Below are 26407 nucleotides of genomic sequence, written 5' to 3'. Positions count from 1 at the left end.
CAACCAGCCCTTGTTCATGCCTTATGTATAAGGTAACTCTCTTGTTCATGCCTTATATATAAGGTAACTACTTTTGATGTTTAGTATGACTAATTACATAAAAATACAACATGAAATTTTGTCCATGTTTTTCCATTAATCATGTTTTTATGGCCTTAAATACATCTTCCATTTTCAAATTTTATTACCTCATTTATTTAACCAAAAACACACTCTTAAGAAACTCCATAACCATTCAGCTAGTATCCATGAAGATCTAGCCATAAAAACATCACTTAAACACCATAAGAAAAACCTTACAAAAACACTTCAAGAATCCTTTCAAGAACACAAGATTACTTCCAATCTTTCATCCAACTCCATCACTCTTTTGGTTCTAGATTTTTACTTCTCTTTTACAGCAATCTTGTCCAAGTAACTTGAGGTAGTAACTTTGTTCATAACCTTATTCGATTCATATATATATAGCTATCTTATTTTGTGGTATAAAATTTTAACAACAAGAACATAGTTTGAATGTTTTCAAACTTGTTTGCAAACTAAATAGATCCTTCTCACTTAACTTTTAAAATACTTCAAGACCTGTAATATATCATAAATATATGCTAATTTAACAAGGTATAACTTGGTTTTTCAAAGAACACCTTAAAAACTGAATTTACGACGTCGGAGTGCAACCGGGGGCTGTTTTGGGTTGGATAATTAAAAACCATCTTAAACTTTGAATTGGAGGTTTATTTTCTGGAAAAATGATTTTTACTATGAATATGATAACACATAAAAATTTCATGATTTAACTCAAAGTATAAGTATTTTTAGAAAAATAATCATTTAAGGTTGTTTACATGATGGAAAATGATTAACTTCATAAGTTTCACTAAAGTTTGACCTATGACCTGTGATTTCGAATACAAACTAAGGTATTTACAGTTCATAGTCTTAAAGAGGGACTCGATCCAAGGAAGTGGCAAGTTGAATCAACGAAAACGGAGTTGTAACGAAGAAACTATGACCAAAACAAGATCGGATATCTAAGACTAGTTTAGCTACGAAAATAATTGGAGAAAATTAAATAAATCACATCTTTTTAAAATAACATGATATTTTATATATATGTACTCATAATTTAATTTTATATGGTTCAGGATCACCCGTAAACAATACGAGAAGATTAATCATAAGATCCCATGATGTACGCAACACGTCATTTGACAACACCGGTACCGTGGGTCAAGATTAATCTCGACCAATACATATACGATGGGGGTTTTTATTGATTTCATTGGGGGTTTATTAAACACCTAAAAATGAACCATTAAAATTGAATTACTAACATCGGACTGCTAACTACGGACTAAGGAATTATTAAAAGTATTAAAAGTATTATAAGTATATATATGTGACGTTTGTTTAAAAAGAAAAGGTATTGATATATTATATATGGATAGGTTCGTGATATCAATCGGAGACCAAGTCAAAATTACATATCTTCAAGACGAAAGTGAGTATATAGTCCCACTTTTAAACTCTAAGTATTTCGGGATGAGAATACATGTATTTTATGTTTTACGTTATGGACACAAGTAACTGAAAAATATATTATACGTTGAGTTGTACCACTGGCATACTTCCCTGTAGCTTGGTAACTGTTATTTACAGAGGTATTGTAAACGCGAATCCTGTTGATAGATCTATCGGGCCTGACAACCCCAACCGGACTGGACGACCAGTATTCAACGGTTGTACAGTACTTCGTTTTGTGACTACACTTGGTACGGTGTAGTAAGATTTCATAATAAAGGGAATATGCGACGTGATTAAATGTTAAGTATGGTTACCAAGTGCTCAACCACTTAGAATATTTTTATTAAAACGTTTATATATGAAATCTTGTGGTCTATATATATATATATATATATATATATATATATATATTGCTGCCGGCATTAAACCTATATCTCACCAACTTTATGTTGACGTTTTAAGCATGTCTATTCTCAGGTGATAATTAGAAGCTTCCGCTGCAACATGTTGAATTTAAGCAGGATCTTGCGTACTCATATTTGTGTCAAAAATAAAACTGCATATCCGAGGATTTGTATTGTAAAATATGCTAGAAATCGTGCTGTTATCATCATTTGTAAAGTTTGTAAGTCTAAGATTATCGCTAAACGATAATCATCTTTATTTTATCTAAAGCTTGTATCAAAATAAGAATTATGGTTTGTAATGTAAAATATATGCAGTTGTTCTTTTAAAAATGTCGCATATAGAGGTCAATACCTCGCAATGAAATCATACGTTATCTAACACGTTCTTATGGTTAAGGACGGGTTATGACAGTCCATTGGTTGAGGATTTTCTTTTATTTGACCGGTTTTCTGTGGTTCCTACTATTCCCCCCTCCGGAACCTCTTCTTCTTCCGGTTCCTCTTCTTCCGGTTCCGTTTCCTCTTCTTCTGGTTCTTCGGGAACTTGTGAATCTTGCCAATATATATTCGACTCTTCGTTATTATTAGGTGAGTCAATGGGATTTGTGCTAGAGGTAGACATCTATCACACAATATCAAACATGTTAAGAGATTAATATATCACATAATATTTACATGTTAATAATATATAGTTTCCAACAAAAATGTTAAGCAATCATTTTTAAAGAAAACACAGTCGAAGTCCAGACTCACTAATGCATCCAAACAAACTCGATAAGACACACTAATGCAAATTTTCTGGTTCTCTAAGACCAACACTCGGATACCAACTGAAATGTCCCGTTCATATTGTTCATATTGATTATAAACGTTCCATATTAATCGATTTCGTTGCGAGATTTTGACCTCTATATGGGACGTTTTTCAAAGACTGCATTCATTTTTAAAACAACCATAACCTTTATTTTATCAATAAAGGTTTTAAAAACATTACGTAGATTATCAAATAATGATAATCTAAAATATACTGTTTACACACGACCATTACATAATGGTTTACAATAGAAATATATTACATCGACATATGTTTCTTGAATGCAGTTTTTACACAATATCATACAAACATGGACTCCACATCTTGTCCTTATTTTAGTATGCAACAGCGGAAGCTCTTAGTATTCACCTGAGAATAAACATGCTTTAAACGTCAACAAAAATGTTGGTGAGTTATAGGTTTAACCTATATATATATATATATATATATATATATATATATATATATATATATATATATATATATATATATATATATATATATATATATATATATATATATCAAATCGTAACAATAGACCACAAGATTTCATATTTCAATACACATCCCATACATAGAGATAAAAATCATTCATATGGTGAACACCTGGTAACCGACATTAACAAGATGCATATATAAGAATATCTCCATCATTCCGGGACACCCTTCGGATATGATATAAATTTCGAAGTACTAAAGCATCCGGTACTTTGGATGGGGTTTGTTAGGCCCAATAGATCTATCCTTAGGATTCGCGTCAATTAGGGTGTCTGTTTCCTAATTCTTAGATTACCAGACTTTATAAAAAGGGGCATATTCGATTTGGATAATTCGACCATAGAATGTAGTTTCACGTACTTGTGTCTATTTTGTAAATCATTTATAAAACCTGCATGTATTCTCATCCCAAAAATATTAGATTTTAAAAGTGGGACTATAACTCACTTTCACAGATATTTCCTTCCTCGGAAATAAGACTTGGCCACGGATCGATTCACGAACCTATACAAATATGTACATACATATCAAAGTATGATCAAAATATAATTACAACAATTTTTTTATGTTTTAAAGATTTGAGTGTATCAAGTCAGCTGTCCTCGTTAATAACCTACAACTAGTTGTCCACAGTTAGATGTACAGAAATAAATCGATATATATTATCTTGAATCAATCCACAACCCAGTGTATACACGTCTCAGGCTAGATCACAACTCAAAGTATATATATTTTTGGAATCAACCTCTACCCTGTATAGCTAACTCCAACATTACTGCATATAGAGTGTCTATGGTTGTTCCAAATAATATATATACATGGGTCGATATGATATGTCAAAACATTTGTATACGTGTCTATGGTATCCCAAGATTACATAATATATTAGAATACATGTATAATACAATATAAGTTAGCTAGGATATGATTTGTATAGATTTGTTAAACATTTCCCGTAGCTAAAAAGATCAAAAATATCCAATCTTGTTTTACCCATAACTTCTTCATTTTAAATCCGTTTTGAGTGAATCAAATTGCTATGGTTTCATATTGAACTCTAATTTAAGAATACAAACTGAAAAAGTATAGGTTTATAGTCGGAAATTTAAGTTACATGTCAATTACTAAAGAGGTAGTCATTTCCGTCGAAAGAACGACATCTTGATGACCATTTTGAAAAACATACTTTCACTTTGAGTTTAACCAAGATTTTTGGATATAGTTTCATGTTCATATGAAAAATCATTTTCCCAGAAGAACAACTTTTAAATCAAAGTTTATCATAGTTTTTAATTATCCAAACCAAAACAGCCCCCAGTTTCACTACGACGGTGTATATCCGATTTTATGGTGTTCATCGTGTTTCCAGGTTTTAAATCATTAAGTTAGCATATCATATAGATATAGAACATGTGTTTAGTTGATTTTAAAAGTCAAGTTAGAAGGATTAACTTTTGTTTGCGAACAAGTTTAGAATTAACTAAACTATGTTCTAGTGATTACAAGTTTAAACCTTCGAATAAGATAGCTTTATATGTGTGAATCGAATGATGTTATGAACATCATTACTACCTCAAGTTTTCTGGATAAAACTACTGGAAATGAGAAAAATGGATCTAGCTTTAAAGGATCCTTGGACGGCTTGAAAGTTCTTGAAGCAGAATCATGACACGAAAACAGTTCAAGTAAGATTTTCACTCGAAATAAGATTGTTATAGTTGTAGAAATTGAATCAAAGTTTGAATATGAATATTACCTTGAATTAGAAAGATAACCTACTGTAAATAACAAAGGTTACTTGATCTTAGATGATTACTTGGAATGGATTAGAAAGCTTGGAAGTAGACTTGCAAACTTGGAAGTATTCTTGATTTTTATGAAACTATACTTACGAAATTTATGAAAAACACTTAGAACTTGAAGATGGAACTTGACAGAGATCAATTAGATGAAGAAAATTGAAGAATTAAAGTGTTTGTAGGTGTTTTTGGTCGTTGGTATATGGATTAGATATAAAGGATATGTAATTTTGTTTTCATGTAAATAAGTCATGAATGATTACTAATATTTTTGTAACTTTATGAGATATTTCATGCTAGTTGCCAAATGATGGTTCCTACATGTGTTAGGTGACTCACATGGGCTGCTAAGAGCTGATCATTGGAGTGTATATACCAATAGTGATCAATCCTAGATTATCCGATTACAGTTAATCAAGGATTGAGTCCAATGAGGGGGTATAATGGATGTCGATTATGGTTTTGGGACCTTATTGTCATATTTCGTTAAGTACTATACGATCAACAACCATGTCCCGGTCTTCGTAAATTACCTTAACCAAATAATGATTTAATCTCGGGCAAAGTCACGAGAAAAATCAATATGGCTAGGGCAACCCTTCCAAAATTAACAACCTAAAATGAGAGGCCAAGCTCCCTATTTATAGGTCCAGGAGCTATGCGGAAGTAAGTTGTGCGGGCACTTTAGGCATTCCGCATAAATACTGCGAGAAACCTTCGCACTCTTTAATGTTCTGTGCAATCCTACCGCACTCACACTGCGGTTCAGTTGTCTTGTGCGTTCACCTCTAAAAGGCATTCCGCACTAAAAATATACATATACATAAGTATGTATATGATCAAGTCCCCCCAGTTTATTGTGTTACATTTTCGCAGAAAAAGTAAGACAATAAACTCTTAAAAAAGAAAAGGTTATAGTTTGTCCTTTTGTGCATAAGATGCACGCACTACAGTGAGGCATAAAAGTATTATTATTTTTCCATAACGGCTATTGTTGTATTGCTAAATTTTTTTATCTGCGCATATAGCCGTTAAGGGATTATACCGTTGAAATTACATTTTCCTCCATATATATAGAAGTTGATTATCATTTTTTCCATCATACTTTCTCTCTTCGTTATATTAATTCATTCACACAAACAACTTTCACATTTACTCATCATCATCACCATGAGGGTTTCTGAAATCGAAAAGAAAGATGACACAAAAGCATTTCTCGCAGAGAGGCTTAAAAGCCCCGAGTCAAAATCATCATCAAAGGCTGCACAAAAATCTCCTACCACCAGCGTTCAACAAACAATAAGGACTCCCAGCAAACGACCCGCTACCTCTCCACTTACAGGATCCGCGAAGAGATTTACACGGTCTAGCTCAGTTGTTCCACCTGCATCTGAGACTGGTAATGCTTATCATCACATGTTATAATTTTTATTTCCAATAACACCTATAGTGTTCTGTCATTTTAACATTTCTTCCTTCGTTTATATTCCTGATACGTGTTTCAGCAGAGACATCCGTTACTCCACCACCATCTACACAGGCTAGTTCTCCACCAACTTTCGACTTATCCAAATATGAAGACATCTGGCGCACTCCTCCCAGCGCAATAAAGTCAATCAAAATAGATGGCCTGCAGGGTTATCTATGCGCCTCTCCAGAAGCCGCACTGGACCAAAGGTAACATATGAAGCTTGCCCTTCCCCATGATCTACGTTCTGAACTTAGCAAACTTTCATATAGCGACTCATTCAACTGTTTCGCGTAAAACTTCTATATGACAATTGCATCTGCATATGATGCAATGTCCTGACAAGAGAAGTTTTCTGAAGTTTTGAAGAAAGAACAAACCAAACATGCCATCACACAGTCCCAACTCTCTTCCATCACCACGGAATTGCAAACAACAAAAAATTCCGTGGATGATTTAAAAAAGAAACTGTCCGAAAAAGCAATTGAAATGGACAACCTTCAAGCCGCGCATGATACAATGAAAAATAAACTCTTGTAAACCCAAACTGAATTATCCGCAGCCTTATCTGCAAAAGCAACCGCGGAATCAAGCTTTGCAAAACTCCGCGAACATTTGCCTGAACTTGGGCAACAAATCATGGATTCTGCGGATGTTTCGCAGAAATTTGATACTTATGTGACTGAGCTACAACAACTTGAGCGAGTAAAATTTATTCAGGAGGTTAGCAAGATTGCTGTTTTTCCGGAGCCAATGCCAGAGTATATTGAGAAATTAATCTGCCTTATTGAAGAGGTAGAAGAGATGGTCGCATTAGCGAGGGAAGGAATCCGCGTTATCCCCATTCCAAAATTAGAATCTATATGTCAAAACAAGGATGCTCCCGTCGAAGACATCATTAATTTAGACTTAACTACCCAGGAATAGGATTTCGCATTATGTAAGCGCTTTCAAAGCGAATTTTAATGATATGATTTGCTAAATCTTCCGCGGAACTTATAATAAAATTTTATTTATCAATTGCAATTGCCTTTATTTATATAGCGCTTTGATTATCATTCATAATTACTAGCATTGTCCTTTGCAATTTCATTGTTTATTATTGTGCACATAACAAACAACTACTTTATGCAAAACAACCTGTATGCACGTGCTATTCTGCACATTATGAATCTTCTAAGTCCGCCGAAACGATCCTTAGGCAAAAATTTGTGTTTATTGCGAAGCATCCAAGTATGGCTAGATCTAATACTTTGGGAGAAAGTTAACAAACTGAATTCCTTTTGCATACACGGCAAATTGTTTTCATTTAGCATCAAGTGGTCTTCTCCATCACTTATTTGATTTCATTTATGGTTGTATTAAACGCGTTGTACTATGAAATTACGCATAGACATACAATCATTATGATGAACAAAGACCTTTAGTTTTATTCATTTTACACAATATTGCAAACTTTTTTGCTAAACACATTAACATGAATCACTAGAATGCACATAAAATTTCGCATACTTTTGTTATCTACATATAATATCATTTCAACAAAGTAGCATGCCACGCGTTAGGTATGTTGCGCCCTTCAATGTCTTGGAGTTTATAAGAGCCTGCTGCATTAATTCCCATTATCTGGTATGGTCCCTCCCAATTGGGTCCCAACTTCCCTTGTTTCTCAGCTCGACTTGCTTCATTATTACGCAAAACCCATTCTCCAACATCAAAGGCTAACGCGCGCACCTTCTTGTTATAATACTTAGCAATTTGCTTCTTATTATTTTCCTCACGTATTGCGGCCATAAGCCTGCGTTCTTCAATGAAATTTAGATTTTCAAAAATGCTTTTCGCATTCGCACATTCATCAAAATTAACAACTATGCGCGTTTCAACAAAGATTTCTGCGGGGATCATTGCTTCGGAACCATATACTAGGCTAAAAGGCGTTTCGCCTGTACTTTTCTTGAAAGTAGTGCGATGAGCCCATAGTACATTTGAAAGTTCATCAACCCATCCATTCCGCTTTTCATTCAAATGTTTTTTAATACCACTAACAATGTCGCGGTTAGTGACTTCGCACAATCCATTTGCTTGCGGATGTGCCACAGATGTGAATCTTTGAATTATATTTAGTTCCGCACACCAACTTAAAAATGGATCTTTTGTAATCTGCGCTCCATTATCACTTAAAGTTCCCGCGGAATACCAAATCTACATACAATGTATTCCCATACAAAATTCTGCACCTGCACTCCAGTAATTGTGCGTATGGCCTTTGCCTCCTCCCATTTAGTGAAATAATCAATAGCTACAATCAGGAACTTTACATTTCCTGCACCTGGTGGAAAGGGTCCCACAATATCGATGGCCCATTTATAAAATGGCCACGGTGAATCAATTGGAATCATATCATGTCTTGGTTTGCGATTCTGCGGTGCATGTCTTTGACAGCTTTTACACCGCTTAACAATTTGCACAACATCACGATATAGAGTAGGCCAGAAATAGCCCATGCGCATTATCTTGCCAGCAATAGTTTTATATCCTGAGTGAAGAGCACAAGATCCACTATGCACCTCTTCAACAATGGTTACTGTAGTGACCCGAACTTTTCCATGTTTATATATATTAATTGAGATTGATGTTTACATGATTAAATGTTTCCAACATGTTAAGCAATCAAACTTGTTAAGACTTGATTAATTGAAATAGGTTTCATATAGACAATTGACCACCCAAGTTGACCGGTGATTCACGAACGTTAAAACTTGTAAAAACTATATGATGACATATATATGGTTATATATATAGTTAACATTATATTATGATAATTAAACATATCATTAAGTATATTAACAATGAACTACATATGTAAAAACAAGACTACTAACTTAATGATTTTGAAACGAGACATATATGTAACGATTATCGTTGTAACGACATTTAATGTATATATATCATATTAAGAGATATTCGTACATCATAATATCTTGATAATATAATAATTTAAAATCTCTTTTGATATTATAAACATTGGGTTAACAACATTTAACAAGATCGTTAACCTAAAGGTTTCAAAACAGCACTTACATGTAACGACTAACGATGACTTAACGACTCAGTTAAAATGTATATACATGTAGTGTTTTAATATGTATTTATACACTTTTGAAAGACTTCAATACACTTATCAAAATACTTCTACTTAACAAAAATGCTTACAATTACATTCTCGTTCAGTTTCATCAACAATTCTACTCGTATGCACCCGTATTCGTACTCGTACAATACACAGCTTTTAGATGTATGTACTATTGGTATATACACTCCAATGATCAGCTCTTAGCAGCCCATTTGAGTCACCTAACACATGTGGGAACCATCATTTGGCAACTAGCATGAAATATCTCATAAGATTACAAAAATATGAGTAATCATTCATGACTTATTTACATGAAAACAAAATTACATATCCTTTATATCTAATCCATACACCAACGACCAAAAACACCTACAAACACTTTCATTCTTCAATTTTCTTCATCTAATTGAACTCTCTCAAGTTCTATCTTCAAGTTCTAAGTGTTCTTCATAAATTCCAAAAGTTCTAGTTTCATAAAATCAAGAATACTTTCAAGTTTGCTAGCTCACTTCCAATCTTGTGAGGTGATCATCCAACCTCAAGAAATCTTTGTTTCTTACAGTAGGTTATCATTCTAATACAAGGTAATAATCATATTCAAACTTTGGTTCAATTTCTATAACTATAACAATCTTATTTCAAGTGATGATCTTACTTGAACTTGTTTTCGTGTCATGATTTTGCTTCAAGAACTTTGAGCCATCCAAGGATCCATTGAAGCTAGATCCATTTTTCTCTTTTCCAGTAGGTTCATCCAAGGAACTTAAGGTAGTAATGATGTTCATAACATCATTCGATTCATACATATAAAGCTATCTTATTCGAAGGTTTAAACTTGTAATCACTAGAACATAGTTTAGTTAATTCTAAACTTGTTCGCAAACAAAAGTTAATCCTTCTAACTTGACTTTTAAAATCAACTAAACACATGTTCTATATCTATATGATATGCTAACTTAATGATTTAAAACCTGGAAACACGAAAAACACCGTAAAACCGGATTTACGCCGTCGTAGTAACACCGCGGGCTGTTTTGGGTTAGTTAATTAAAAACTATGATAAACTTTGATTTAAAAGTTGTTATTCTGAGAAAATGATTTTTATTATGAACATGAAACTATATCCAAAAATTATGGTTAAACTCAAAGTGGAAGTATGTTTTCTAAAATGGTCATCTAGACGTCGTTCTTTCGACTGAAATGACTACCTTTACAAAAACGACTTGTAACTTATTTTTCCGACTAGAAACCTATACTTTTTTTGTTTAGATTCATAAAATAGAGTTCAATATGAAACCATAGCAATTTGATTCACTCAAAACGGATTTAAAATGAAGAAGTTATGGGTAAAACAAGATTGGATAATTTTTCTCATTTTAGCTACGTGAAAATTGGTAACAAATCTATTCCAACCATAACTTAATCAACTTGTATTATATATTATGTAATCTTGAGATACCATAGACACGTATACAATGTTTCGACCTATCATGTCGACACATCTATATATATTTCGGAACAACCATAGACACTCTATATGTGAATGTTGGAGTTAGCTATACAGGGTTGAGGTTGATTCCAAAATATATATAGTTTGAGTTGTGATCAATACTGAGATACGTATACACTGGGTCGTGGATTGATTCAAGATAATATTTATCGATTTATTTCTGTACATCTAACTGTGGACAACTAGTTGTAGGTTACTAACGAGGACAGCTGACTTAATAAACTTAAAACATCAAAATATATTAAAAGTGTTGTAAATATATTTTGAACATACTTTGATATATATGTATATATTGTTATAGGTTCGTGAATCAACCAGTGGCCAAGTCTTACTTCCCGACGAAGTAAAAATCTGTGAATGTGAGTTATAGTCCCACTTTTAAAATCTAATATTTTTGGGATGAGAATACATGCAGGTTTTATAAATGATTTACAAAATAGACACAAGTACGTGAAACTACATTCTATGGTTGAATTATCGAAATCGAATATGCCCCTTTTTATTAAGTCTGGTAATCTAAGAATTAGGGAACAGACACCCTAATTGACGCGAATCCTAAAGATAGATCTATTGGGCCTAACAAACCCCATCCAAAGAACCGGATGCTTTAGTACTTCGAAATTTATATCATATCCGAAGGGTGTCCCGGAATGATGGGGATATTCTTATATATGCATCTTGTTATTGTCGGTTACCAGGTGTTCACCATATGAATGATTTTTATCTCTATGTATGGGATGTGTATTGAAATATGAAATCTTGTGGTCTATTGTTACGATTTGATATATATAGGTTAAACCTATAACTCACCAACATTTTTGTTGACGTTTTAAGCATGTTTATTCTCAGGTGATTATTAAGAGCTTCCGCTGTCGCATACTTAAATAAGGACAAGATTTGGAGTCCATGCTTGTATGATATTGTGTAAAAACTGCATTCAAGAAACTTATTTTGTTGTAACATATTTGTATTGTAAACCATTATGTAATGGTCGTGTGTAAACAGGATATTTTAGATTATCATTATTTGATAATCTACGTAAAGCTTTTTAAACCTTTATTGATGAAATAAAGGTTATGGTTTGTTTAAAAATGAATGCAGTCTTTGAAAAACGTCTCATATAGAGGTCAAAACCTCGCAACGAAATCAATTAATATGGAACGTTTTTAATCAATAAGAACGGGACATTTCAGTTGGTATCAGAGCGTTGGTCTTAGAGAACCAGAAAATTTGCATTAGTGTGTCTTATCGAGTTTGTTAGGATGCATTAGTGAGTCTGGACTTCGACCGTGTTTTCTTTAAAAATGATTGCTTAACATTTTTGTTGCAAACTATATATTTTTAACATGTGAATATTATGTGATATATTAATCTCTTAACGCGTTTGATATTATGTGATAGATGTCTACCTCTAGAACAAGTCCCATTGACTCACCTAATAATAATGAAGAGTCAAATGTAAATTGGAATGATTCGTGGACTGATTCACAAGTTCCCGAAGAGGAACCGGAAGAAGAGTCGGAACCGGAAGAAGAGTCGGAACCGGAAGAAGAATCGGAACCGGAAGAAGAATCGGAACCGGTGGGGGAAATAATAAAACGGTTAAGTAAAAGAAAATCCTCAACCAACCGACCAAGGTTAATTATGGTCAATGGTGTTTCCGCTAAGGAAGCAAAATATTGGGAGGATTACCAATTCTCCGATGAATCGGATTCCGACGAGAATTCCGATGATGTTATAGAAATTACCCCAACTGAATTTAAAAAGGCAAAAGAAAATAATAAGGGAAAGGGCATAAAAATAGAGAAATCTAATTCCAACCCCGATGAACTTTATATGTATCGTCAACCCCCGAAGTCCTTAAGTTGTAACAATGACCCGGGAACCTCTAAACCACCAGGTTTTTCTAAACCAATGTGGATAACGACGGCTCGTATTAGGGGAACATCATATATCCCTAGAAACTTGGAAAAACGAACCAAAACCGAAGAAGAAGAAACGAGCGAGTCGGAATAAGATAGTTGTATTCGTGTGGTGTAATATATGTAATATAGTGTGCTTATGTTTTATGATATATGTAAAAATTGCTTGTATTAATAAGTATTTTTTTTATGAATCTAACTCTTGTCTATTTTACAGTTTAAAAACACAAAATGGATAGACAACCCAATATTTTAAGAGACCTACCCGGAGACATGATTGATGAAATCTTGTCTAGAGTCGGCCAGAATTCTTCGGCACAACTATTTAAGGCGAGATCAGTTTGTAAGACATTCGAAGAACGTTCCAAGAATGTCTTGGTTTATAAGAGACTTTCGTTTGAAAGATGGGGGATATCACATTGGGAAACCCATAAGTTACGATGTGTTTACTTTGACGCATATATTGCGGGGAACCCAAATGCTATTTTACGCAACGGGTTAAGAAATTATTTTGACTCAATATATCCGAATATTGGACTTCGTGATTTAGAAAAAGCGGCTAACATGCAACATAAAGAAGCATGTTATGCTTACGGATTAGTAATGTTCGCTTCTCACCAAAGTGAGAACAAGAACATCGGGCTACAACTATTAAACAAAACGTTTCCACAAGTGACGGAGTCGGTAATTGGGGTAAGAAATGAGGTTTTTAGATTATTACGGGACTGTTGGACATTACGTAACCCTCGTCCCTTTGATGATGTTACAACACGCTGTCTTATCAACGGCCATAACGGTTATGTTGCACAAGACCAAGGATGGGAAGTAGTCCTAGTAAAACCAGAATGCATGACTTGTTTCTGGACGTATGAATTACGTGTCTTTATTGCCTTTGCTGAACGACTTGTGTACTAGCTAGAATTGTCTTCACAACTATCTTGTATCAAAGTTATTGTGTGCTATATTTCATGCTTTATGTAAAATAAGCGGTATTGTAAGTTTGTAAAATATTGTATAAAAGTTTGAACGCGAAATATTATTATAATCAGTTTTTCATATAGAATTGTAGTAGTTGAATTGTATATTAGCTACTAAGTATGAACTTAACGGGTAGGTACTACCCGAATTTAAACTTATAAAACGCTAATATGAAGAAAAAGCTTTTATAAATGAGTTCATATTATGCTACGAAATACTATTAACTACTCTTAATATTCTGTATGATTAACTTGTTCCATTTAACTATTTTGAAGGAAATGGCACCGACTACTCGACATACTGTGAATATGAATGAAGAGGAATTCCGTACTTTTCTAGCTTCAAACATAGCCGCAGTACAGGCTGCGCTACATACCAACAATAACCTTGGATCTAGCAGTACAGGAAATCGTGTAGGATGCACCTACAAAGAATTCACTGCCTGCAAACCTTTGGAATTTGATGGAACCGAAGGACCGATCGGATTGAAACGGTGGACCGAGAAGGTTGAATCGGTGTTTGCCATAAGTAAGTGTACTGAAGAGGACAAAGTGAAGTACGCTACGCATACCTTCACAGGTTCTGCGTTAACATGGTGGAATACCTATCTAGAGCAAGTGGGACAAGATGATGCGTACGCACTACCGTGGTCAGCATTCAAGCACTTGATGAACGAGAAGTACCGTCCCAGAACCGAGGTCAATAAGCTCAAGACAGAACTTAGAGGGTTACGAACCCAAGGATTTGATATTACCACGTACGAAAGACGATTCACAGAATTGTGCCTATTGTGTCCGGGAGCATTCGAAGATGAGGAAGAGAAGATCGACGCGTTTGTGAAAGGATTACCGGAAAGAATCCAAGAAGATATAAGTTCACACGAGCCCGCCTCCATACAACAGGCATGTAGAATGGCTCACAAACTAGTGAACCAGATTGAAGAAAGAATTAAAGAACAGACTGCTGAAGAGGCCAATGTGAAGCAAGTCAAAAGAAAGTGGGAGGAAAATGGTGATAAGAATCACCAATACAACAACAACAACAATCGCAACATCAATCGCAACTACAACAAACGGCCCAACAACAACAACAACAACAACAACAACAGCAACTACAACAATCATCCCAACAACAATAATAACCGCAACAACAACAACAATCAGAAGCAACTATGCCAAAGGTGTGAAAAGAATCACTCGGGGTTCTGCACCAAATTTTGCAACAAGTGTAAAAGAAATGGTCATAGCGCGGCGAAGTGTGAGGTCTACGGACCAGGGGTTAATAGAACGAAAGGAACAAATGGTGTCGGAACGAGTAATGGCGGAGCAAGTAGTGTCGGAGCAAGTTATGCCAATGTAGTTTGTTATAAATGTGGAAAACCAGGCCACATTATTAGAAATTGCCCGAACCAGGAGAACACGAATGGACAAGGTCGTGGAAGAGTTTTCAATATTAATGCGGTAGAGGCACAGGAAGACCCGGAGCTTGTTACGGGTACGTTTCTTATTGACAATAAATCTGCTTACGTTTTATTTGATTCGGGTGCGGATAGAAGCTATATGAGTAGAGATTTTTGTGCTAAATTAAGTTGTCCATTGACGCCTTTGGATAGTAAATTTTTACTCGAATTAGCAAATGGTAAATTAATTTCAGCAGATAATATATGTCGGAATCGAGAAATTAAACTGGTTAGCGAAACATTTAAGATTGATTTGATACCAGTAGAGTTAGGGAGTTTTGATGTGATAATCGGTATGGACTGGTTGAAAGAAGTGAAAGCAGAGATCGTTTGTTACAAAAATGCAATTCGCATTATACGAGAAAAAGGAAAACCCTTAATGGTGTACGGAGAAAAGGGCAACACGAAGCTACATCTTATTAGTAATTTGAAGGCACAAAAACTAATAAGAAAAGGTTGCTATGCTGTTCTAGCACACGTCGAGAAAGTACAAACTGAAGAAAAGAGCATCAATGATGTTCCCATTGCAAAAGAATTTCCCGATGTATTTCCGAAAGAATTACCGGGATTACCCCCACATCGATCCGTTGAATTTCAAATAGATCTTGTACCAGGAGCTGCACCAATAGCTCGTGCTCCTTACAGACTCGCACCCAGCGAGATGAAAGAACTACAAGGCCAATTACAAGAACTTTTAGAGCGTGGTTTCATTCGACCAAGCACATCACCGTGGGGAGCTCCTGTTTTGTTTGTCAAGAAGAAAGATGGTACATTCAGGTTGTGTATCGACTACCGAGAGTTGAACAAACTTACCATCAAGAACCGCTACCCACTACCGAGAATCGACGACTTATTTGATCAACTACAAGGCTCGTCTGTTTATTCAAAGATTGACTTACGTTCCGGGTATCATCAAATGCGGGTGAAAGAAGATGATATTCCAAAGACTGCTTTCAGAACACGTTACGGTCATTACGAGTTTATGGTCATGCCGTTTGGTTTAACTAATGCACCAGCTGTGTTCATGGACCTTATGAACCGAGTGTGTGGACCATACCTTGACAAGTTTGTCATTGTTTTCATTGATGACATACTTATTTACTCAAAGAATGACCAAGAACACGGTGAACATTTGAGAAAGGTGTTAGAAGTATTGAGGAAGGAAGAATTGTACGCTAAGTTTTCAAAGTGTGCATTTTGGTTGGAAGAAGTTCAATTCCTCGGTCACATAGTGAACAAAGAAGGTATTAAGGTGGATCCGGCAAAGATAGAAACTGTTGAAAAGTGGGAAACCCCGAAAACTCCGAAACACATACGCCAGTTTTTAGGACTAGCTGGTTACTACAGAAGGTTCATCCAAGACTTTTCCAGAATAGCAAAACCCTTGACTGCATTAACGCATAAAGGGAAGAAATTTGAATGGAATGATGAACAAGAGAAAGCGTTTCAGTTATTGAAGAAAAAGCTAACTACGGCACCTATATTGTCATTGCCTGAAGGGAATGATGATTTTGTGATTTATTGTGATGCATCAAAGCAAGGTCTCGGTTGTGTATTAATGCAACGAACGAAGGTGATTGCTTATGCGTCTAGACAATTGAAGATTCACGAACAAAATTATACGACGCATGATTTGGAATTAGGCGCGGTTGTTTTTGCATTAAAGACTTGGAGACACTACTTATATGGGGTCAAAAGTATTATATATACCGACCACAAAAGTCTTCAACACATATTTAATCAGAAACAACTGAATATGAGGCAGCGTAGGTGGATTGAATTGTTGAATGATTACGACTTTGAGATTCGTTACCACCCGGGGAAGGCAAATGTGGTAGCCGATGCCTTGAGCAGGAAGGACAGAGAACCCATTCGAGTAAAATCTATGAATATAATGATTCATAATAACATTACTACTCAAATAAAGGAGGCGCAACAAGGAGTTTTAAAAGAGGGAAATTTAAAGGATGAAATACCCAAAGGATCGGAGAAGCATCTTAATATTCGGGAAGACGGAACCCGGTATAGGGCTGAAAGGATTTGGGTACCAAAATTTGGAGATATGAGAGAAATGGTACTTAGAGAAGCTCATAAAACCAGATACTCAATACATCCTGGAACGGGGAAGATGTACAAGGATCTCAAGAAACATTTTTGGTGGCCGGGTATGAAAGCCGATGTTGCTAAATACGTAGGAGAATGTTTGACGTGTTCTAAGGTCAAAGCTGAGCATCAGAAACCATCAGGTCTACTTCAACAACCCGAAATCCCGGAATGGAAATGGGAAAACATTACCATGGATTTCATCACTAAATTGCCAAGGACTGCAAGTGGTTTTGATACTATTTGGGTAATAGTTGATCGTCTCACCAAATCAGCACACTTCCTACCAATAAGAGAAGATGACAAGATGGAGAAGTTAGCACGACTGTATTTGAAGGAAGTCGTCTCCAGACATGGAATACCAATCTCTATTATCTCTGATAGGGATGGCAGATTTATTTCAAGATTCTGGCAAACATTACAGCAAGCATTAGGAACTCGTCTAGACATGAGTACTGCCTATCATCCACAAACTGATGGGCAGAGCGAAAGGACGATACAAACGCTTGAAGACATGCTACGAGCATGTGTTATTGATTTCGGAAACAGTTGGGATCGACATCTACCGTTAGCAGAATTTTCCTACAACAACAGCTACCATTCAAGCATTGAGATGGCGCCGTTTGAAGCACTTTATGGTAGAAAGTGCAGGTCTCCGATTTGTTGGAGTGAAGTGGGGGATAGACAGATTACGGGTCCGGAGATTATACAAGAAACTACCGAGAAGATCATCCAAATTCAACAACGGTTGAAAACCGCCCAAAGTCGACAAAAGAGCTACGCTGACATTAAAAGAAAAGATATAGAATTTGAAATTGGAGAGATGGTCATGCTTAAAGTTGCACCGTGGAAAGGCGTTGTTCGATTTGGTAAACGAGGGAAATTAAATCCAAGGTATATTGGACCATTCAAGATTATTGATCGTGTCGGGACAGTAGCTTACCGACTAGAATTACCTCAACAACTCGCGGCTGTACATAACACTTTCCACGTCTCGAATTTGAAGAAATGTTTTGCTAAAGAAGATCTCACTATTCCGTTAGATGAAATCCAAATCAACGAAAAACTCCAATTCATCGAAGAACCCGTCGAAATAATGGACCGTGAGGTTAAAAGACTTAAGCAAAACAAGATACCAATTGTTAAGGTTCGATGGAATGCTCGTAGAGGACCCGAGTTCACCTGGGAGCGTGAAGATCAGATGAAGAAGAAATACCCGCATCTATTTCCAGAAGATTCGTCAACACCTTCAACAGCTTAAAATTTCGGGACGAAATTTATTTAACGGGTAGGTACTGTAGTGACCCGAACTTTTCCATGTTTATATATATTAATTGAGATTGATGTTTACATGATTAAATGTTTCCAACATGTTAAGCAATCAAACTTGTTAAGACTTGATTAATTGAAATAGGTTTCATATAGACAATTGACCACCCAAGTTGACCGGTGATTCACGAACGTTAAAACTTGTAAAAACTATATGATGACATATATATGGTTATATATATAGTTAACATTATATTATGATAATTAAACATATCATTAAGTATATTAACAATGAACTACATATGTAAAAACAAGACTACTAACTTAATGATTTTGAAACGAGACATATATGTAACGATTATCGTTGTAACGACATTTAATGTATATATATCATATTAAGAGATATTCGTACATCATAATATCTTGATAATATAATAATTTAAAATCTCTTTTGATATTATAAACATTGGGTTAACAACATTTAACAAGATCGTTAACCTAAAGGTTTCAAAACAGCACTTACATGTAACGACTAACGATGACTTAACGACTCAGTTAAAATGTATATACATGTAGTGTTTTAATATGTATTTATACACTTTTGAAAGACTTCAATACACTTATCAAAATACTTCTACTTAACAAAAATGCTTACAATTACATTCTCGTTCAGTTTCATCAACAATTCTACTCGTATGCACCCGTATTCGTACTCGTACAATACACAGCTTTTAGATGTATGTACTATTGGTATATACACTCCAATGATCAGCTCTTAGCAGCCCATGTGAGTCACCTAACACATGTGGGAACCATCATTTGGCAACTAGCATGAAATATCTCATAAGATTACAAAAATATGAGTAATCATTCATGACTTATTTACATGAAAACAAAATTACATATCCTTTATATCTAATCCATACACCAACGACCAAAAACACCTACAAACACTTTCATTCTTCAATTTTCTTCATCTAATTGAACTCTCTCAAGTTCTATCTTCAAGTTCTAAGTGTTCTTCATAAATTCCAAAAGTTCTAGTTTCATAAAATCAAGAATACTTTCAAGTTTGCTAGCTCACTTCCAATCTTGTAAGGTGATCATCCAACCTCAAGAAATCTTTGTTTCTTACAGTAGGTTATCATTCTAATACAAGGTAATAATCATATTCAAACTTTGGTTCAATTTCTATAACTATAACAATCTTATTTCAAGTGATGATCTTACTTGAACTTGTTTTCGTGTCATGATTTTGCTTCAAGAACTTTGAGCCATCCAAGGATCCATTGAAGCTAGATCCATTTTTCTCTTTTCCAGTAGGTTCATCCAAGGAACTTAAGGTAGTAATGATGTTCATAACATCATTCAATTCATACATATAAAGCTATCTTATTCGAAGGTTTAAACTTGTAATCACTAGAACATAGTTTAGTTAATTCTAAACTTGTTCGCAAACAAAAGTTAATCCTTCTAACTTGACTTTTAAAATCAACTAAACACATGTTCTATATCTATATGATATGCTAACTTAATGATTTAAAACCTGGAAACACGAAAAACACCGTAAAACCGGATTTACGCCGTCGTAGTAACACCGCGGGCTGTTTTGGGTTAGTTAATTAAAAACTATGATAAACTTTGATTTAAAAGTTGTTATTCTGAGAAAATGATTTTTATTATGAACATGAAACTATATCCAAAAATTATGGTTAAACTCAAAGTGGAAGTATGTTTTCTAAAATGGTCATCTAGACGTCGTTCTTTCGACTGAAATGACTACCTTTACAAAAACGACTTGTAACTTATTTTTCCGACTAGAAACCTATACCTTTTTTGTTTAGATTCATAAAATAGAGTTCAATATGAAACCATAGCAATTTGATTCACTCAAAACGGATTTAAAATGAAGAAGTTATGGGTAAAACAAGATTGGATAATTTTTCTCATTTTAGCTACGTGAAAATTGGTAACAAATCTATTCCAACCATAACTTAATCAACTTGTATTATATATTATGTAATCTTGAGATACCATAGACACGTATACAATGTTTCGACCTATCATGTCGACACATCTATATATATTTCGGAACAACCATAGACACTCTATATGTGAATGTTGGAGTTAGCTATACAGGGTTGAGGTTGATTCCAAAATATATATAGTTTGAGTTGTGATCAATACTGAGATACGTATACACTGGGTCGTGGATTGATTCAAGATAATATTTATCGATTTATTTCTGTACATCTAACTGTGGACAACTAGTTGTAGGTTACTAACGAGGACAGCTGACTTAATAAACTTAAAACATCAAAATATATTAAAAGTGTTGTAAATATATTTTGAACATACTTTGATATATATGTATATATTGTTATAGGTTCGTGAATCAACCAGTGGCCAAGTCTTACTTCCCGACGAAGTAAAAATCTGTGAATGTGAGTTATAGTCCCACTTTTAAAATCTAATATTTTTGGGATGAGAATACATGCAGGTTTTATAAATGATTTACAAAATAGACACAAGTACGTGAAACTACATTCTATGGTTGAATTATCGAAATCGAATATGCCCCTTTTTATTAAGTCTGGTAATCTAAGAATTAGGGAACAGACACCCTAATTGACGCGAATCCTAAAGATAGATCTATTGGGCCTAACAAACCCCATCCAAAGAACCGGATGCTTTAGTACTTCGAAATTTATATCATATCCGAAGGGTGTCCCGGAATGATGGGGATATTCTTATATATGCATCTTGTTATTGTCGGTTACCAGGTGTTCACCATATGAATGATTTTTATCTCTATGTATGGGATGTGTATTGAAATATGAAATCTTGTGGTCTATTGTTACGATTTGATATATATAGGTTAAACCTATAACTCACCAACATTTTTGTTGACGTTTTAAGCATGTTTATTCTCAGGTGATTATTAAGAGCTTCCGCTGTCGCATACTTAAATAAGGACAAGATTTGGAGTCCATGCTTGTATGATATTGTGTAAAAACTGCATTCAAGAAACTTATTTTGTTGTAACATATTTGTATTGTAAACCATTATGTAATGGTCGTGTGTAAACAGGATATTTTAGATTATCATTATTTGATAATCTACGTAAAGCTTTTTAAACCTTTATTGATGAAATAAAGGTTATGGTTTGTTTAAAAATGAATGCAGTCTTTGAAAAACGTCTCATATAGAGGTCAAAACCTCGCAACGAAATCAATTAATATGGAACGTTTTTAATCAATAAGAACGGGACATTTCAGTTACAGCTTCTGCGGGTCCCACACACCGCATTAATGGTCCCAAATATGATTTATGATATAACACATTATTTTCAAGTACATACATGGGTGCTCTTTCGCGTACCAAACGAGCCTCCTTTTTATCTTCTGGCAACGCACTATTTTGTAGATAATTGACAATAGGATCCATCCAATTTGGTTCAACTTCTTCTACAACCGCAACAAATAAATTTCCATCAATGGACTTATTAGGAAGTTCTTCCACCTACACCTGTTTTTGAAAGTGCAAAAATGCTAATGCAGCAAGTTTGCTTAATGCATCTGCTTTTTTATTTTGACTTCTCGACACTTGTGATAATTCAAAGAACTCAAACTTCTCTACAGATTCCTTTACCAGTTTCAAATACTTCTGCATGGATAACTCATGTGCTTCAAAAGAGCCATTGAATTGATTTGCCACCAGTTGTGAATCAACATATGCGCGCAGCTGCGTTATATTCATCTTACGTGCCAAATTCAATCCCGCAAGCAATGCTTCATATTCAGCCTCATTGTTTGTCACATCAAAATTAAAGCGCAGTGCGTACGTGTGCTCTTCGCCAGTTGAATTTGTCAACACTAGCCCCGCACCTGGCCCTTCAATACATGAGGCACTGTCTGTATATAAATCTCAGATCTCATGCGAAGGTGGCGTTAATTGCGCTCTTTCATGAATCACCTCTAAATCACCCGTCATTTCTGCGAGGTAATCTGCCAAAACTTGCCCCTTTACAGATGTACGCGGTATATATGATATTTCAAATGCTCCAAGCTCAATCACCCATTGGGCAAGTCTTCCGGATACTGCAGGTTTGTTCAACACATTTTTAACCGGCAAATCAGTTAAAACATGTATTGGATGACCTTGAAAGTATCTACACAATCGCCGTGAAGTTAAAACTAACGCGTAAATAAATTTCTCTATCGGCGCATAATTTATTTCACTTCCCGCAAGCGCCTTGCTAACAAAATAGACTGGCTTTTGAACTTTGTTCCTTTCCGCGATAAGTACTGAGCCAAATGCTTCATTCGCGACCGAAATGTAAAGTTATAATATTTCACCATCAACAGGCGCAATCAATGTAGGTAATGCAGCAAGCAATTGCTTCATTTCTTGAAATGCCTTATCAGCCTCTTCAATCCATACAAAGTTCTTCTGCTTTAAACATCCTTTAAGAGTGCGAAAGAAAGGAAACTGTCGTTCCGCGGCCTTCGAAAGAAATCTGGTTAAAGCCGCAATTTTTCCAGTTAAAGTTTGCACTTCTTTAACGGTTTTAGGCGCAGTCATGTTTTCGATTGCGGCAATTTTCTTAGGATTTGCTTGTATGCCCTGCTCAATGACATAGTATCCCAGAAACTTGCCTTCCCTTTCTCCGAAACTGCACTTAGACGGATTCAACTTCATGTTTATTTTCCGCAAACTTTCAAATGTTTCTTGCATATCTACCAAAATACTTTCTTGCGTTTTAGTTTTTATAACAAGGTCATCAATATAAGCTTCCAGATTGCGGCCTATCTGACCTTCAAATGCTTTATCAATTAACTGCTGATAAGTGGCTCCCGCATTCTTCAAACCAAAAGGCATTTTGACGTAACAATAAATGCCTTTTCCAGTATGGAATGCGGTTTTATCTTCATCTTCTACCGCCATTGGTATTTGATGGTATCCTTTTGCGGCATCCAAAAAGCATTTGTAGGGATAATCATGCAATGATTCTACTTTAAGATCAATTTCAGGAAGTGGATAGTTGTCCTTCGGACAAGCTTTATTTATGTCCTTGAAATCTATACACATCCTCCACGAACCATCTGGCTTTTTTACCAAAACAGGATTTGCCACCCATGTTTGATATTTTACTTCGCGCAATATTCCCGCATTGACCAATTTAGAAACTTCCGCAGACAACCACTTCATGCGGTCTAGAGCCATTCCTCTGCACTTTTGTACAATAGGTTTTAACGCAGGATTAGAATTTAATCTATGCTCTGCAACATTACGTGGAACTCCGATCATATCTTGCTCACTCCACGCAAATACATCCATATACGACACCAGCAACTGTACAATCTTATTTCTTATTTCTGCATTCAACTTGGTCCCAATTTTAATTTTTTGATCGACATATTTAGGATTTATAACAACCATATTATCATCTTCAATTTTATGCGGAACAATTGCATCTTTCGTGCTTATAGCCGCACAAATTGATGGCATAGCCATAGAATTTATCATTGCCACACCCTTGCAGGTAGTGAATTTAACCATTCCATGTATTGTAGATGGCACTATTCCAAGCTTCCGCAACGCAGATCTTCCCAATAACATGTTATAACGCGAAGCAGCGCATATAACATAAAAATCTAACCGCGCTTGCCTTGTCAATTTTTCCTCTGTTTCATCACACAATTCAATTTCTAAGGATAATTTCCCCATAGGCCAAGTTGATTCACCCGCGAAACCAGATAAGGATATCGCAGTCGGTTGTAGTTCCACCTTGATGCATGCTGGCAATTGGCGAAAACATTGCTCGTATATCAAATCAATACTACTGCCAGTATCAACATGAATTTTCATGATTGTGATCCCTGTATTCGCAATTTTACACGATATGACCAACGGCATGTCATCCATTTTGCGACTTTGCTCAAATGGAAATGTAATGGGCGCGAATTGCCATTTTTCAAACATTTCTATTGCTTTTCGCCTTTTAAATCCTTTTTTCTTATGTATTGTGCTTATTATTCTCGCATCTTGTTCTTTGTTCAGTTTTTTTGGCGAGCCTTCGCTTACACAAGCTTTGTGCGCTTTACGCACTTTCAAATTCTCATTTACAACTTTCATAGTAAACAAAAACTTTTGTTGCTTCGCCATTTTGCTTTGCTTGCAACTGCTGTTGCACAAATTACTTATTCCTGCAAAATAAGACAGAAAACAACACGATTAGAATTAAAAAATGCGTTGAATAGCTTCGATTAAAATGAACGCGAATTTCTCATTTCAATTCTATTCGTGTCCCACGGATGGCGCCAATTGATCAATCCTAGATTATCCGATTACAGTTAATCAAGGATTGAGTGCAATGAGGGGGTATAATGGATGTCGATTATGGTTTTGGGACCTTATTGTCATATTTCATTAAGTGCTAAATGATCAACAACCATGTCCCGGTCTTCGTAAATTACCTTAACCAAATAATGATTTAATCTCGGGCAAAGTCACGAGAAAAATCAATATGGCTAGGGCAACCCTTCCAAAATCAACAACCTAAAATGAGAGACTAAGCTCCCTATTTATAGGTCCAGGAGCTACGCGGAAGTAAGTTGTGCGGGCACTTTAGGCATTCCGCATAAATACTGCGAGAAACCTTCGCACTCTTTAATGTTCTGCGCAATCCTACCGCACTCACATTGCGGTTCAGTTGTCTTGTGCGTTCACCTCTAAAAGGCATTCCGCACTAAAAATATACATATACATAAGTATGTATATGATCAAATAGTACATACATCTAAAAGCTGTGTATTGTACGAGTACGAATACGGGTGCATACGAGTAGAATTGTTGATGAAACTGAACGAGGATGTAATTGTAAGCATTTTTGTTAAGTAGAAGTACTTTGATATGTGTCTTGAAGTCTTTCAAAAGTGTAAGAATACATATCAAAACACAACATGTATATACATTATAATGGAGTCGTTAAGTCTTCGTTAGTCGTTACATGTAAGTGTTGTTTTAAAACCTTTAAGTTAACATATCAATTTCTTTTCTTTTTTTTACAATAATAATAATGAAAGTATGGATAATAATATTAATATAACAATTACATTCAATCTTGTAATTAATTTTGATATAATACAATTTATTAATTATATCATGCTTACAATTATATTATATTGAATTATTTACTAGTTATTTATTATAATATATATATATATATATATATATATATAACAATATTTATGTATTGAATATATATATATATATATATATATATATATATATATATATATATATATATATATATATATATAAATATATTTATAGATTCATTTTAAATTACTAAATTATTATCTTATATATTATTTTCCATTTTAATTCTAATGATTAAATTATAATTTATAATTTCAAATCATTATTTGTATTTACTTATATATATATATATATGTACATATTCATTTACAAACAATTGTTCGTGAATCGTCGGATATAGTCAAAGGGCAAATGCACTC

The 26407-nt window shown here is 34.8% G+C and overlaps 1 protein-coding gene across 1 annotated transcript; it reads right to left on the bottom strand.

Annotated features, from left to right (window-relative positions):
- Positions 1–8043: 8043 nt before the first annotated feature.
- On the bottom strand, positions 8044–25629 carry LOC139870726 (uncharacterized). Its single transcript, XM_071858508.1, has 5 exons — positions 25536–25629; positions 23243–25093; positions 22536–22675; positions 22266–22406; positions 8044–8712 (listed from the first exon to the last, which is right to left on the bottom strand). Exons 1-5 carry the CDS (start codon positions 25627–25629, stop codon positions 8044–8046), a joined length of 2895 nt encoding a protein of 964 aa, XP_071714609.1.
- Positions 25630–26407: the final 778 nt, after the last annotated feature.

Source organism: Rutidosis leptorrhynchoides, chromosome 10 (assembly GCF_046630445.1).
Source record: "Rutidosis leptorrhynchoides isolate AG116_Rl617_1_P2 chromosome 10, CSIRO_AGI_Rlap_v1, whole genome shotgun sequence".
Classification (NCBI taxonomy): Eukaryota; Viridiplantae; Streptophyta; class Magnoliopsida; order Asterales; family Asteraceae; genus Rutidosis; species Rutidosis leptorrhynchoides.
Note: the sequence above shows the minus strand (reverse complement) of the source record. Positions and strands in the feature narration are given on the sequence as shown.

Coding starts and splice junctions, on each gene's coding strand:
- LOC139870726 (XM_071858508.1), bottom strand. CDS start 25,629: ATGCCTTTTAGAGGTGAACGCACAAGACAACTGAACCGCAATGTGAGT. Junction 22,407..22,535: donor TGCAGAAGTATTTGAAACTG/GTAAAGGAATCT, acceptor AAACAGGTGTAG/GTGGAAGAACTTCCTAATAA. Junction 8,713..22,265: donor ATAAAAAGGAGGCTCGTTTG/GTACGCGAAAGA, acceptor CATTGTATGTAG/ATTTGGTATTCCGCGGGAAC.